General features: G+C 36.1%; 1 protein-coding gene across 3 annotated transcripts; it reads right to left on the reverse strand.

Annotated features, from left to right (window-relative positions):
* Positions 1–5,025: 5,025 nt before the first annotated feature.
* LOC113091404 (rab-like protein 6) lies at positions 5,026–14,715 on the reverse strand. Of its 3 annotated transcripts, none has more exons than XM_026256918.1 (17): positions 14,490–14,715; positions 13,233–13,611; positions 12,828–12,962; positions 12,030–12,077; positions 11,450–11,479; positions 11,048–11,100; positions 10,534–10,625; positions 10,289–10,429; positions 10,072–10,177; positions 9,700–9,803; positions 8,534–8,919; positions 7,887–8,052; positions 7,155–7,343; positions 6,628–6,952; positions 6,359–6,539; positions 6,092–6,147; positions 5,026–6,012 (listed from the first exon to the last, which is right to left on the reverse strand). In XM_026256918.1, the coding sequence occupies exons 2-17, from the start codon at positions 13,363–13,365 to the stop codon at positions 5,821–5,823; spliced, it is 2,337 nt and encodes a 778-aa protein (XP_026112703.1). In that variant the 5' UTR covers positions 13,366–13,611; positions 14,490–14,715; the 3' UTR covers positions 5,026–5,820. The 3 variants fall into 3 exon arrangements, with proteins under 3 accessions (XP_026112703.1, XP_026112702.1, XP_026112704.1); XM_026256917.1 differs by lacking the exon at positions 14,490–14,715 and adding an exon at positions 14,121–14,325; XM_026256919.1 differs by lacking the exons at positions 11,450–11,479; positions 14,490–14,715 and adding an exon at positions 14,121–14,325.
* Between the last annotated feature and the right edge of the window lie 120 nt (positions 14,716–14,835).

Consider the following 14,835-nt stretch of genomic DNA (forward strand, 5'->3'; position numbering starts at 1 on the left):
GGGTGGGATGTTCCCTTTCAGAGCTATCAGGCTAAAGTTAACATTTTCCAAGATGTTTTCTACTGCACCTTTAAAGTGATTATTACGTTTTGAATATGGATATTTTTCTTACAAAAAAGCATCAGTTTGCTAGAGGCTTTTGTTCACCCCCAAGTGAGACACTTTTTTTAATGGATGGACTGAAGCACTGCAACATCCACTGACTGCCATGCAACAGCTTGAAAGTTCAAAGACAATTTTTTATATAAATCTGACTTTATTCGTCTGAAAAAAGAAAGTCATATACGCCTAGGATGACTTGGGGGTGAGAAATGTATGGGCTAATTTTCATTTTGGGTCAACTAACACTTTAATATCAATTGAAATATCTTAACCCAAAAAACACAGATGCGTACATTTCAAAAATATTCTGCTGTCAGCTTAACACAAAAACTCCATTATTACATAAGTATAATTAGAGATTTTGAAGCTTTAAAGAAGCCCTTATAATGTCACATAGAGATTTTAAATGAACCTCAGTAAAGCCTAGTCTCCTTCTCATGATATATAGTAAGACAATTATTATGTATTTATTAAAATATCAAATATTATACACTACTGTTCAAAACTACTACTTTTTATGAAATATGGTAAGTCTTTTACACTCTGAACAACATGTAACAATGTGTTAAATTAATGGTTTCCTCTATTCATACGATGGGCCCCTAGAAACATCAGCTTCATTTCCTGCCACAAAAAAAAGACACCTAAATAAACCACAACCACTGAAAGACGAAGGTTTCAATTATGACATTACGGTAACATGAACAGGAGTTAACAAAGTAAAACTACAAGCATTAACACAAAGAAACGCTTTATTCTTACTTTCAAACATGAATAACACCTATATAATATCAGAAAATAGTTTTACAATACATCTGGTAGTAGATAAAACTGGATCTATAAGAGATCGAAATAGTCACTTTCTCCACCCTCATCATCAAACTCCAACAGTTTCTGTACTTCTAAAGCCTCCTTCTGAACTTCAGTGGGTAAAACACTATTTTCTGCTAAAGATATGAACAGCATAAAATGAGACAACGGCAATATATCAGATAAGTTTAGAGAGTTTGATAAGGCTATTAAGACATGGCTGGAGTCTCACCATCTAAAGCTGATTTGAGCTTCTGTTTTTCTCTTCAATAGTATAAACCCTGTCCTCCTGTGATTTCCTGAACATATATTATTTTCTCAGTCTCCCTTCTCGCCGCTGCTACAGCACAAAAATATGGTTCACCAAGCAAACACATATGCTCACCAAGCTGTCCAGAGGGGGGAAATGAAGTCATATTGTGAAATAGTATTACGAATTAAAATATTTAGTTTTATATTATTTTTAAAAGTAATTGTCAGAAGCCAATACTTCCTCATAAGTCCTCAGTGTCACATGATCCTTCAGAAATCAAACCAATATGTTGATTTGGTTCTCAAGAAACATGTATTATTATTATTATTATCAGTCTTGAAAGCAGCTGCTTAATATACTTGTGGAAATTGTGACATATTGCTACAAGATCCTTTGATTAACAAACAGTTCTATAAACCACGATTTAGGTTATTTCATATATAATTTGAATTTTGAACCATGACAGAATATGCTATGATCTAAGAAAATTTAAGTAATTAGTATAAGAAAGTTAGTTGAACTAATATTTTAAATAACAAAACACACGGCTAATGTGTGTTAATCTATCCATCACACTTCATTATGGAACTAATCATACTACAACACAAACAGGAAGGCTTGATAAACTACTTCTCTCTATAATATAGAGAAGTAAAATATAATTGAGGCAATAATAGTCCAAAAAAACAAAACATTTTTGACTTGACCTGTTCAACTGAATTATGTTGTCCTTACCTTTTTGAACAACTACACGTGACAATTACTCGACTTTCTTTTGGTTAATCCGATCATCCAATCAGTAACAACGAACAAAAGTGTCACAGCCTTTCAAAATAAAAGTTCACAACTGGCTTTTAATTATGTGGGAGTTATCGGGTCTTTAATTTCTGGGAATAGTAATTGCTAGTATGAATGATTATACTAAAAAAAACATAACAAAAACTAGCAAGGATGCATTAAATTGATCAATAGTGACAGAAACACTGTGTCCTAAACTTTTCCATGTTAACCAGGGTTTAATCTACAGCAGTGGTTCTTAATCATACTGCACATTCTGTATGTCTCTCTTATCTTGCACACTCATTTCAGTTTCCTAATGAGCTGGTGATCTGAATTAGGTGTGTTAAATAAGGAAGACATGCAAAATGCGCAGTCCTGCAGTCCCCCGGAATAGGAGTACAAACCACTGCTCTATGATGATAAGTGACAAGGACGTTTTTTTCTGAATTCATATAATTGCTGTTCTTTTGAACTTTCTATTCATCCAAAATACTGAAAACAAAGGTACCAGGGTTTCACCAAAATACAAATATAAATATTACTAAATATAACACAAATACAAAAATACTAAATAAAAAAGTGATAATAGTGCACCAAAATTATTTAAGTATCATGTGACAAAGACTGGAGTAACCTAATGGCTGCTGAAAATTGAGCTTTGTCACCACATAAAAACATTTTATTTAAAATATATATAATTAGAAAACAGTTATAATAGTAATAACATTGTACAATAGGCCTTGTCCATGAAATTATTCAATGATGACCATTCAAGAGCGATTTCTGGTGAATGTACGTGTTAAAATAAAAATAGAGAACTAAGAGACATGCTCATTCTAAATGTGTTTGTGGCGAGTTACTTCCTGTACGTGTTTCCTCTTCAACAACATTTAAGAGCAGTACATCCTTCAAGACTCAAAGCACTGTCTGCTGTCCATCAGTCATCATGAATCTCATAACAGCATTTCTGCTAATGATCCTCACAGGTAAGGTCGAAACACACATACACACAGTCAAGAGAATCATTTGTTCAGACCTGACAAAAATCAGTAATTGAATTGAATAATTAAATTTTCTCACAAACCTAAATGTTACTCCACAGGACATAGCACATGTGAGTATATGCAGAAACTCTCCTGCCCCTATGAGAACAAGACAACAGAGAAAAGGCTCAGGGTGTGGTGCAAAAGAGATGCCAATGATCAAAACTGCTGTTCAGGCTTCTCATTCCCATTAGGCGTCAAGTATTTGGAGCAAGGCAACATAGCTGTGGAGGATGATGGAAAGTCATTCACTGTCTCCATAAAGACATTGACACAAGGGGATGGAGTGTACTGGTGTGGGTTGGTGACTGAAGGCAAGGTCATCATTAAACTGGCCGAGGATTACTTTACTGATAGTAAGATGAAATACTACTTCTTCTCTTTAGATGGCTTCCTGTGTGTGCAAGAGCACTGTTGAAAGTACTTTCAGCAAACTTTAATTTTCTTCATTTAAATTTTAAATATTTAAAATCTGTTTTACAGTAAAAATGTACACAAAAAAACAACTAAAAACTAAAAAGAAACAACATCTGTGGTTACCGATACTTTACCGTAAAAACACAATAGCGACAAGGTTTTATGGACTGAAGTAGCCTAGCAAAATTGGTATTTTCATTAAATTATATAATGTTAGGCTTATACCAACCTGCATGCTAACCGACTAATATCTGTTTTGTAACTGGAAAACAATAAATGTGAAATCGAACAGCAAATTTCACTGTAAAAAGAAAAAAAAATGTAATTTACCGTTGAATTAGGCCTACATGAAATCATGCTGCACAGGAACTTATCTTACTAATGAAGATATTTTTTATCGTAGCATTTTAACAGTATTTTACCTTTTAAAGTACGAACATTTTTTACAGTTTATTGATCTATTATCATGTTCATTGCAGCTCCATTTAACTTTGCTTGGTCCATCCTCCGCTGGATTTTCTTTATTTGCCTCCTTGTGATGACTATCTCAACTCACATTTACTCCAACAGTGAGTCCTCACACACCACCTCAGTAGTCTACTAATACACTCTGTACTTTGAACATCTCTTTAACCTCTGTCAATATTTATTTTTATTTGATGACGTCACTCTGTTTTTCTGACCACAGTGAAACATGGAGATACAAAGGTAAGGCTTGTTTTTTTTTTTTAATCTAATTTAGTCTCTGCTGAAAATAGCAATAACGTGTATATAACTGAAAGTATCCAATTTGCAGACAGCATAAGCAGATTAGCCTACATGATGTCTGGTGCCAAAGAAAAGCGGAGGAAGAATGAGGCAGTCACATTACTGAAGATATGAACATCGTTGAACCCAAGCCGTCGAGTGTAAATGTAGCTACAGTTTCTGTTGTTGTTATTATATTATATAAATTATTTTTAAGAAAGGCTCACGCGAAAGCAGATATTAGCATGGATTCATTGTTTAATTTGTTTTGTAAATAAATTTTGCTTAACATTCAAATGAGCGTGTGTTTTCTTCCTTTAAATAATACACCTAAACAAATCAAATACATTTTCTTTATATATATATATAAATACATATATATATATATATATATATATATATAATTCCAATTCATGCAATGTAGCAAAGCATCAATAAACACATAATTCAACATGATGTGTTGATGTAACAATGCCTATATAACAAACACTTTAATTTTTTTTTATCATTGCACACTGTATGAATCAAAGTTGAAGTGAAGTCGAACATTGTCTGCCATTTTTTGCTAACTTGTTTTCATTATTTAGCCTGACTACGTCAGACTTCCTACTTCCGCTCAATTTCATTTCGCTTCTGTCTACGAAGCAAAGTGAAGTAGCAGAGTCTGGTATTACCAGGCTATTCATTATTAGCTCAAGAGAAAAATAAAATAAACTTAAAAAAGCTGCACTGAAAAAGAGAAAACCAAGTAGCCTTACAAAAATATTCTAGTAATTTTTGTATTGATTTCAATTTCGAGCAAAAGCACAGTTTCAGTCGACAGGGAGTTAATAATAAATAAATAAACAAATAAATAAAACCATGACAAGATGATCTTTTCTTGTAATTTACCATCAATAAACAAAGTAAACAATAAATGATTGAGTGCAAAAATTCAAAATGGGCCCTTTTTTTAACCAGTTTCCTTTAAGGATTTTTTTGATTTAAAGAGTGTGATAATTATGTCTTGTCGTAACTACCCTCCTATCATTCATTTATGGCCTTCTAAAATATTTTTCTTGATATATTTTGGAAAAACAAATAATCCTACCATGAAATACAGTATATTAATTTCAAACACTAAACACACAGCAAAACTTCACAAAAACAAGCTCTCAGAACATCTACTAAGCATAAATACCTATTCATCCACATACACAAAGCAACTAATAATGCAATAAAATCAATGAAAACCGTTGTATTGGAGTGGTAGTGGTTCACATATGTGATGACAAAAATATTGCAACCACATAAAAGCGAGCATGTAAACATTCAGAAAACACAATGTTATGAATGAAAATGGTCCATTTCAATCCGAAAAACGTAAAAGGTCAAAATACATGCAATTTGAAACACTTTTGCATGGCTTTTCCGCTTATTGCAGTTTGAGCCCAAAGAGGTTGAACTACGCCGGCCATCCCACAACCTCTTCAGCGACGGAAGGTGGATTGGCAAGTGTTCGTAGCAAATGGAAAACCAGTGTGAAGTGTTTCATAACCTGTCAGTCAGATCAATACATCATCATGTGTAGGTCTGTTAAAGAAAGCCTTTGTTTTTGTGGTTTCTGATGAGAACTGTTTCAAGCTTGCGGTAGCAATGCGCAAACATTTCTTTAGCAGAGAGGACATGTTACAGTTCCTCATAGTCGCCCTCCTCTCTTTTTGCAGAGTCTTCTACTCCAGCCAGAAAAGCTTCAAGATCATCAGTTTTCTTAATTCGTGACTTTCTTATTCTCTTCTCCTTTTCATCTGCGGTCACACCTGCATCATCTCTTTCCTTTTTCTTGTGTTTGTGTTTCTTCTTGCTGCTTTTGTCATCATCCTGAGAAGAAATACAAGGTAGTTATAAAACAAGAGTGTGTCATTTCATCTATGAATTATTATAATGCAATATAATTCACCTCTTTACTCCTCTTTTTCTTTTTCTTCTTTTCCTTGGAATGTTTGCTTGCTTTATCTATGAGGAAAAAAAAGTAGAAAGCGTTTATTGATGACTGCTATTATGCAAATTTACACTACGTTTGAATATTAAAAGTTGTGCATCAATTTGTGTTGCACAATATTTATACAAAAATCACTAGGAAAACCGATATCGACTGTTCGTTTATCGTCTATCGGTAATATCGGTAATATCGGTTTCCTATAATAACATTATTCAAGTGGCTTGCCATCTTGTTCCTCGCTGCTGTCTTTTTTGATTGACTTTTCCTCAATTCCTAGGCCAAAGAGGTCACAGTCATTCTTGCTTTTGAAGGAGAGTACAGTAGGTTTCATGGGCTCAGGAATTTTAGCTGTGGTGAGGTCATCATCGGATAGATCAGGAATATCATCTAGAACAGGGAAAGATTCCTGAAGCAAACAAGGAAGCAAAGGTCTTTTAGGGTTAGAGTCAAAACATGAGCTACAATGCCCATCATCATTAACTTCACTTCAGTACCTTATCTACTTTCTGTATCACTTCCTCCTCGCTCTCAAAGTCAGGGTCATCCATGACAAATGAAAGCATCTGTTTGGCCACAGGCTCATCTGGGTCTGTGTCAGAGGACTCTGCCTGAGCCGATTTATCTATCTGTTTTACAACCTGTGTTTGTGGATCTGCCAGGGCTCCTGCTTCTGCTGTCTCCAGAGGTTGTGTATTGTGTTCTGGACTAAGAATGGAAGTCTCTATGTTCTGACTGCTGACACTCTCCTGGGCCTGGATCAATGGCTCTTTGTGGATAGGTTTTGGTTTGTCCTCCAGTGATAATGAATCCATAGCCACCCTAAATAACCGAATATTATTAACAATCACCATGAAAACCAGACAGGGATCAGGAAACAAAATAAATGAACTTGTTGCCCACAACACAAACAAAATTCTAAACTTGCTTCAGCTACCATTTACAAGTTCATTGAGATCTCACTCTTTAATATAGTTTTATTCATCTAATCTATTAATAATGAAAGCCAGGATTCTAAGCTTACAGCTGAGGTTCAAGGTTCAGAGCTTCATCCTGAGGTACAGAAGGGTTTGGACTCTCCTCGTCACTGGAGAGAGTGATGTCCAAGTCTTTAGTGGGGATAGAAGCTCTGGGTTCAAGTTCTGCATCATCAGGGTCCAAATCATCCTGGAACCCAGCGACCATGGGGTTCCCCTCTTTTTCTTCTCCATCACTACAATAAACATGTTAAAAGTATGGATGCAAATTCAACTTATTTTGTACTGATTAGCTACACTGACTCAGAGACAAAAAAATGTCTACTTTAAATAAATGCACTTCTTTTGAACTTTCTAATAATCACAGGATCACAATACCACAGTTTCTACAAACAATATAAAGCGCATAATATATATATATATATATATATATATATATATATATATATATATATACACACACACACACACACACACGACACTGAAGTCTACAGTAATGGCGCACACACACGACACTGAAGTCTACAGCAAATGCAGCTGAAAATTCAGCTTTGCCATCACTGGCATAAATTACATTGTATAATATATTAAAACAGTTACTAAAATCATTAAAATATTTCACAATATCACTCTTTTTACTCAAATAAATGTAGTTTTGGTGAGCATAAGAGACTTCTTTCAAAACCAAACTTTTGGACTGTAGTGTCTATCGCTACAACAGCATATCACATGATAAAAGTTGATAAAGAATGCCTTCTTTTAGTTTGCCCTTGATGTACCTGTCACTATCTGCAGGGCCCGCAGCAGAGGGCTGGATGTTCATAGCCGGTTTTGGGTTAGAAGGGAGATTGTCCTCCAAGAAGCTTTTGTCTAGTCCGTCGTCTGGCACAAAATCATCCACGCTCTGAACTGCAGACGGAGCCGCTGCAGATACTGGATCCGGCTCTGTGGAAATCCAAGACGTAAGAGGTCACATGATCTGGGACAAAAACAACTTACATTAAAAATATATAAACAGTAACAATTACTATAAGCTACAAACAAGACGAATTGTGATACATAAACAAAATAAAAATCATATGATTAAGGAATGCAAAAGGCCTTGTGATTTTCTATTGATCCACAACACATCCTTATGATGAGCACAAGTCCTAATCCTTTTCACTTATCATGGCTTTGTGAGTCTCGCTCGGGGAAACTCTTTCTGAGAGAGAATGTGTTTGAGTGAGTGAATGAATTCCTCTCAGCCTTCAAATCTCATTTTGCAGTTCATAGCATAAGGGTAGTCCTTTAACAATGAGTCACTGAAACACTGAACATTTGAGGACGAAAGATGTAAAAGCTGTTTTTAGTCCAAATACTGTTGGTTGAAGAGCTTACGATCACTTGACTGACATGCAGCTAGAAGCACCATGTTAAAACTCACCCTGGGTGACTGCTGGAGGATCCTGGGTGGGAGCGGAGCCAAAGAGCCTGGAGATGAAGCTGCGTTTCTGGGTTTGAAGAACAGAGGCAGAAGCTTGAGCTGGAGTAGAGACCGTCGGGCCGGGGTGAGCAGGAGAAGGGGAGGGAGAGGTCGCAGGCGCTTGTGTTAAGGAGAGAGGGGGCGGAGGAGGGGACGGAGAGGGGGATGGAGCCTTCAGGGTCTGGGAGGGAATGGGAGGCTGCTGGGGGGTACAGGGGCTGGAGCTGCTAGTGGAGCATCCGCTCGGAGGAACGACGGGAGACTGCGAGCCTGAAGAGGGGCTCTGTCCGTTAGCAGGGCCGGGAGAGCTGTAACCTTTACTACGAGAGTCTTTCATTTCCAGGAAACTGAAAGTTAGAACAGAAACCTACTGTATCATAAAAGTTAGATGGCACTGACTGCAATTCACGAACCTAAAAATAGGCATTTGAGCATGTTCTCATATTTACAACAATGTCACTTTTGTGAAGCATTGTACACTATTGTTCAAAGGTTTGAGGCTGGTAAGATTTTTTTTAGTTTTGTTTTTGAAAGGAGTATCTTATGCTCACCAAAGCTGCATTTTTTTGATCAAAACAGCGATATTCTGAAAAATTCTTAAACTAATTTTTTTATTTATTTTGATGTATTTTAAAATGTCATTTATTCATGTGATACCAACACAAATTTATCAGCAGTCATTAGTCCAGTCTTCAGTGTAACATGATCCTTCAGAAATCATTTAAAAAAAAAGTCTTATTATTATCAATGTTGAGAACAGTAAAAATGTTGCTTAATTCTTTTTTTTTTTGTAGAAACATTAAAAAGGCTTTTTTTCAGGATTCTTTAATAAAATGTATTGTAACATTAAAATTTTTTGTAATATATAACATATACATGTCTTCACGGTCACTTTTGATTTATGAAACTGTTAATTAAATAATGATACAATTTTTTTAAAATTAATACATCTTTGTTCAATTTTGTATGTTATTGACCCCAAACGTTTAAACAACTGTATAGCTGCATTTGCATGGAACATTGCTGATATTTGAAGATGATTATTCAGAATAAGTCTTTGACTGTCCAACAAATGGAATTAAACCACATGAAGTTTGTGTGGGTTTTTTTTTTATTTTAGTTCTTACATCTCATAATTCTGGTCTTCTGTCTCCTGCTGAACTGTTAGCTCTTCTAGCATGGCATCAATGTCCAACTGGTTAGTCTCCAGCTGCCGTAACAAGGTCTCTCTCTGTGGAAGTTGGCAGTAGAACTTCAAACTAAAGTTAACTCGCGTTCGTTCAATGAAAGCTGCAACAACTAGAGTAATGGGAACAGTAACTAGGATACAGGCAAACATTTTAAATAAAAATTTTCGTGATTACTGATCTCATTTGTGCTGGGCACATGACACAAATTATTGAGCTTAGACAATATTAACAATTAGAAATGACCACCAGCTTTGTCTGGTAGCTTGTTGAGTGATGAGATATCCTAAGCTAGAAAATGAACCTGCTTACCTGAAGCTGCAAGAATGGGATGTTGAAAAATCTGTGCAAATATTTTAAACCGAAACTGTTCTTCATTGAAGATTCTGCATAATGGATGTAAGAGGAGCCAAAAGGTCTACAAGATCATGGAGACATCAAACATCAGCCCACTGACAGGATCTTAAACACATCTCATTAGTGAACACTGTCATTATTTCAAATCTATAATTCAACAATAACCCCTAACCTGTTAAGGCCAGCAATGAAGTCACGGATGTCATCAGGCAAAATTACTCTGTGTTCTCCCATGTCCCGAAAATTTCCAAGTACGCAGACTGGCACATGAGTGGGAACCTTGGGCAACTCCCGCAAAATGTAATTAAATGTCCTATTGGGTCATAAAAAGCATAGATTTGTAAACCTAAGGTCTAGCTGAAGTTAGCATGCTTGAGAAGTAGTCTATAGAGATGCTAATTGTCTTCGTTCACCTACCACTGCTTGGTGATGTCAAACATCATGATCACACAATTGCAGTTTTTGTACACGTCCAGAAACTCCGCATCCAACGCAAGTTCACTCTCCGTCTGTTGAAGGCACAAAGACATTTCCATTTTTTGTTTCTGAAAGAAGTCTCTTACACTTAAAACACGGCTGCATTTATTTGATTAAAAATGGCAGTAAAAACAGCAATATTGTGAAATATCGGTACACTTTAAAATAACTGCTTACTATTTTAATATATTTGAAAAAGTAATTTAGTCACGTAATTTTAGTAATTTAGTCTTTAGTGTCACATGATCCTTCAAGAATGGTTGAAATATGTTGATTTGATGCATTATTATTAGTCTTGAAAACAGCAACCAACATTGATTTGAAATAGAAATATTTTGGTCAATTAAATGCTTGCCACAGAAAAGCTTTAATTTCATTCACAAAATAAATTAAACAAATAGTAGAATAACTGGAAAACCTGTTAGATATTGGTAGACCATCACTATAGATTTACCTCTTGAGGTTCATTCTCCAACTTCAAGGTTTCACATCTCTTTTTCCCCTTTCCTAGAGAATGTCAAAGCCAGAATATTGTAAGAATACATTCAATTTTACTTTATCATATTAGTTGAAAGCAACTTTCAGCAAAAACAGATGTTTTGTGGCTTCTTCCTTTTCACAAAGGAAGCTACGTTAGTGGCATTAGCGAGAGATTTTGTGGTATATCTGGGTATCTTCGGGTTCAATTGTTCACATTTGTAGACCAGCAGATATGTTAGACTAGTCAGATATAGTCTGCCACAAGCAGAGTGTGTAAATTCAGTCGACACAACGTGTTGGCACTCGGATAATAGAACAAACGGATCAAGCACAGACAAGTCACAGCCTAAAGTCTAGAATGTCTGAAGTTTCTCACCTACACCTTCTGGAAGGGGGATTTTTTGGCCTGGTTGGAAAGCAAGTAAAAAAATACCATTAATATAAATGACTGGGGATGAAGGAGGGCTGGGTGAAATGGCTTCATGTTTGACCATCAGAATGAGATGGAGGAAGTGACATGCATTAAACGATGACATGCAGTAACGGTACACTAAACTTGGCATGTACAAAAAAAAGCATTGAATTTTAAAACCTAGGCATCATGCACTTCCAGACTTTTGGACACTGCATAATAAACAGCTGAGTGTCACACACTATCAGACGTTCAAGGCATTGCAAACACAACAAGCTCAAACACAAACATGCACGTTGTTGCTAAAAGTCTGTGCTCATCATACATTGTGCAGTTTTCTGTGAAATCTGTCAACTTTTACTGCCCAATATCTGCTGGCTGACTTTCAGCCATTAGCACCGACTCCTCCAGACTGCAAAGCAGGGCTAAACTGTGCAAAAGTTTTGTAATGTAGTCCAGCCTTAAGATAAATATGCAAATAATGTCTACAGTCACCTGATCTGAATGCCGAGAAATGACCTGTAATAGACTGGAGGAAACTCACCTTTATCAACCACATCCCAAACCTCGACCTTCACCACATCATCAGTAGCTGAAGGGAAATGAGAAGAATTTGAGCAGCTCTGGAAAACTGAGGTTGCTTTCTTTCATTCCTTTCAATACATTTATTTTGCAGTGATTCTTAAGTTTCAGTTCATTTTTTTATTAACTTATTCCTAAAGGAAAAATTCCTCTAATTTCCTCGCCATCCAAGATGATTTTTTTTCTTCTTCTTTAGAACAGAAAAATTGAGCATTACATCACTTGCTCACCACTGGATCCTCTGCAGTGAATGTGTACTGTACCATCAGAATGAGAAACCAAATAACTGAACATCTGTTCCGATGAAGAAACAAACTCATCTTGGATTTTCATTTTTGGATGAACTATTCCTTTTATTTTTACTTAGCCAAAAGTGATGTGTAATGAGCACAGCACTTTGTTTTTCCAAGTAACACATTGGATACAAGTAGAGCCATGCCCACTCTCAAAAGCAGAAACCTCAATGTAAATTACAGTCAGGGTTACACTATGTGATGTTGAGCTTTTGACAGACTGATGTAAATAAACAGGGAAAACAAACTCTAGATAATCACTATGCCTCTAATGTTTGATACAGGCCATTTAAAGCAGTACTTCTAATCTACTTATCCTCTATCTGACAGATTGCATATTTACCTTGACGTAAATCTATTCTGACATATTTGAGATACATAAATGGAGAGAAATAAGTAATTAAATAAATAAATAAAAAACTTTAGTACAAAAGCCTGTAAGTAAAAAGACTTTGATAAAAGCTTACTTTTGTAGCTCCAGTGAATACTAGTGACCTGGATCTCCTGAGTGGGAATGTACTCTTCCTGGAACTTCTTACCCTGCAGCTGATGCCACAGGGTGCTTTTTCCAGTGTTACGATCTCCTCGAATAACTATTTTCACTGAAAGACCACACATAACATGTTAGAGCTTGTTAATAACATAATCTCTAGCACACAGTGCCCATGGCCTCTAGCAACACAGAATTTAATCCAATATGTAGGCATTTTTTTATTTAGCCTAATCTTGGTAAGAAATTGAGCCAAAGCAAAGAAACATCAAAAGAGCTAAATAAATTACAAACAATCTCAAAACTTGCACACTTTAATTCTTAATTATCATTAATAAAACATTTCCCCTCAAGGTTTTAACTCAGCAGCCATTTGACTTACTGTTGTATTGAACCCCTTTAGCAAATCTTCTCTGCAGGCTCTGGTTCATTGACTGCAGGCCAGAAGGGATGTTTTTGTCCTTTACTGGACCAGACGGCTCAGAACCAACGAGCTTCTTCAGAGCGGAAAACATCTTGACCAGTCGATGCCTCTAGATGTGTATTATGGATGCAAAATTTACTAGTCTCAAATAGGTCTCTATGATGTCCCCGGTTTGTCTGTCTGTTCATCCATTTCTACTCTAGTTCGAGAGTTTGAGAGTCCTGCTTTGGCACAACATAATATCTCAGAGTATAATGAGTTATTTTCCAAAGAATGGCACAACCACTGCAGACCAGCATTACAAGACCCTCATTCAAGTGCCCATCAGCTTCTGCTACTACAACATAGAGGAAAAAAACAACAACAACAACAACAGTGAGCTCAACTGAATTAAGGTGCAATGAATTATATGAAGACATGCATGTGTCATAGCTAGCATCTTCCGTGGACTGAGATGCTGCAGTGCTCTGCTGCAGGCTGTGGCTCCAAACCTAGTAAGCTGCCTACCTAGACAACATTTTGGAGTAACAGTAGTGCGTGTATAATGATGTCCAAAAATGCTGTCGAGGTAAGCAGCTTAGCCAGTTTTGAGACACCGTCCTGATCGCGCCTTCGACCATTATAGAAATAACCGTTATGTTTATATAATTAAAAATAGTGTATGCACAAAGCACTCAATGGATCTTTTTAAAAACACAAATGCTATGTAAACAAACGCACTATTGTGGACTGCTGTTAGGACAGATAGTTGACAACCGCTTGTAACGTTAAATACTAGACAGCTAACGCTGAACGAACTGTATATTTAACATATTTCTCTCAGATTTGTGATGCTCGTGTACTTACAGTGGTATTGTCGTCTATACTAGACCAACTAAGTGATTGGATCCAACAGTCCAAATCTTACATCTGTGACTCGCTGTGCGTTGTGTTCATAGTAAAACCTCCACAACGTATCAATAATGAAATAATTGAAATGTTGCCCTGTGTATGTGTCGAGGTCAGCTACACTCACGAATATTACATTTCAAAATAAAAGTCTCAATACGAATTTCACAGAAAACCTAGATAATGTCTACATAATGATACACATGTATCACGTACAGGGGTTGGACAGTAAAACAAAATATATAAATCCTATATAAGCGTGGTCTGGTTTATTTAATTAATGTTCATAATAAAACATGCACAACCCAGGTGTTGTTTCAGAGTTACCTTAAAAAGCTAATTTGCTTCTGCAGTCTTCACTGAATTCACATTCCACCAGTAAGACCAGATTCTGAAGGTTGAGTTAGCAGAGCAATAGCACAGCTGTAGATAAGATTAGTGATGAATCTGATGATGGATAAACGAACTTGAGACTTCCTCTCATCTATACAGCAAAAGGTTCATTACTCGATGCGTTTCAATACAGAGTATGATGTGGACATCTAGTGGTCATAACAACGTGTATCACGTACCAAACTGCTCCGCCTGTTTTACGTTTTGATTCTGCATGAAAAATTACATTAGGGACTATATGTTAGGTGCTGTTTCTTTTGCATAACAGTATTGACATTAT

This window comes from Carassius auratus, unplaced genomic scaffold (genome assembly GCF_003368295.1).
Source record: "Carassius auratus strain Wakin unplaced genomic scaffold, ASM336829v1 scaf_tig00214183_4049273_7079891, whole genome shotgun sequence".
NCBI classification, from domain to species: Eukaryota; Metazoa; Chordata; class Actinopteri; order Cypriniformes; family Cyprinidae; genus Carassius; species Carassius auratus.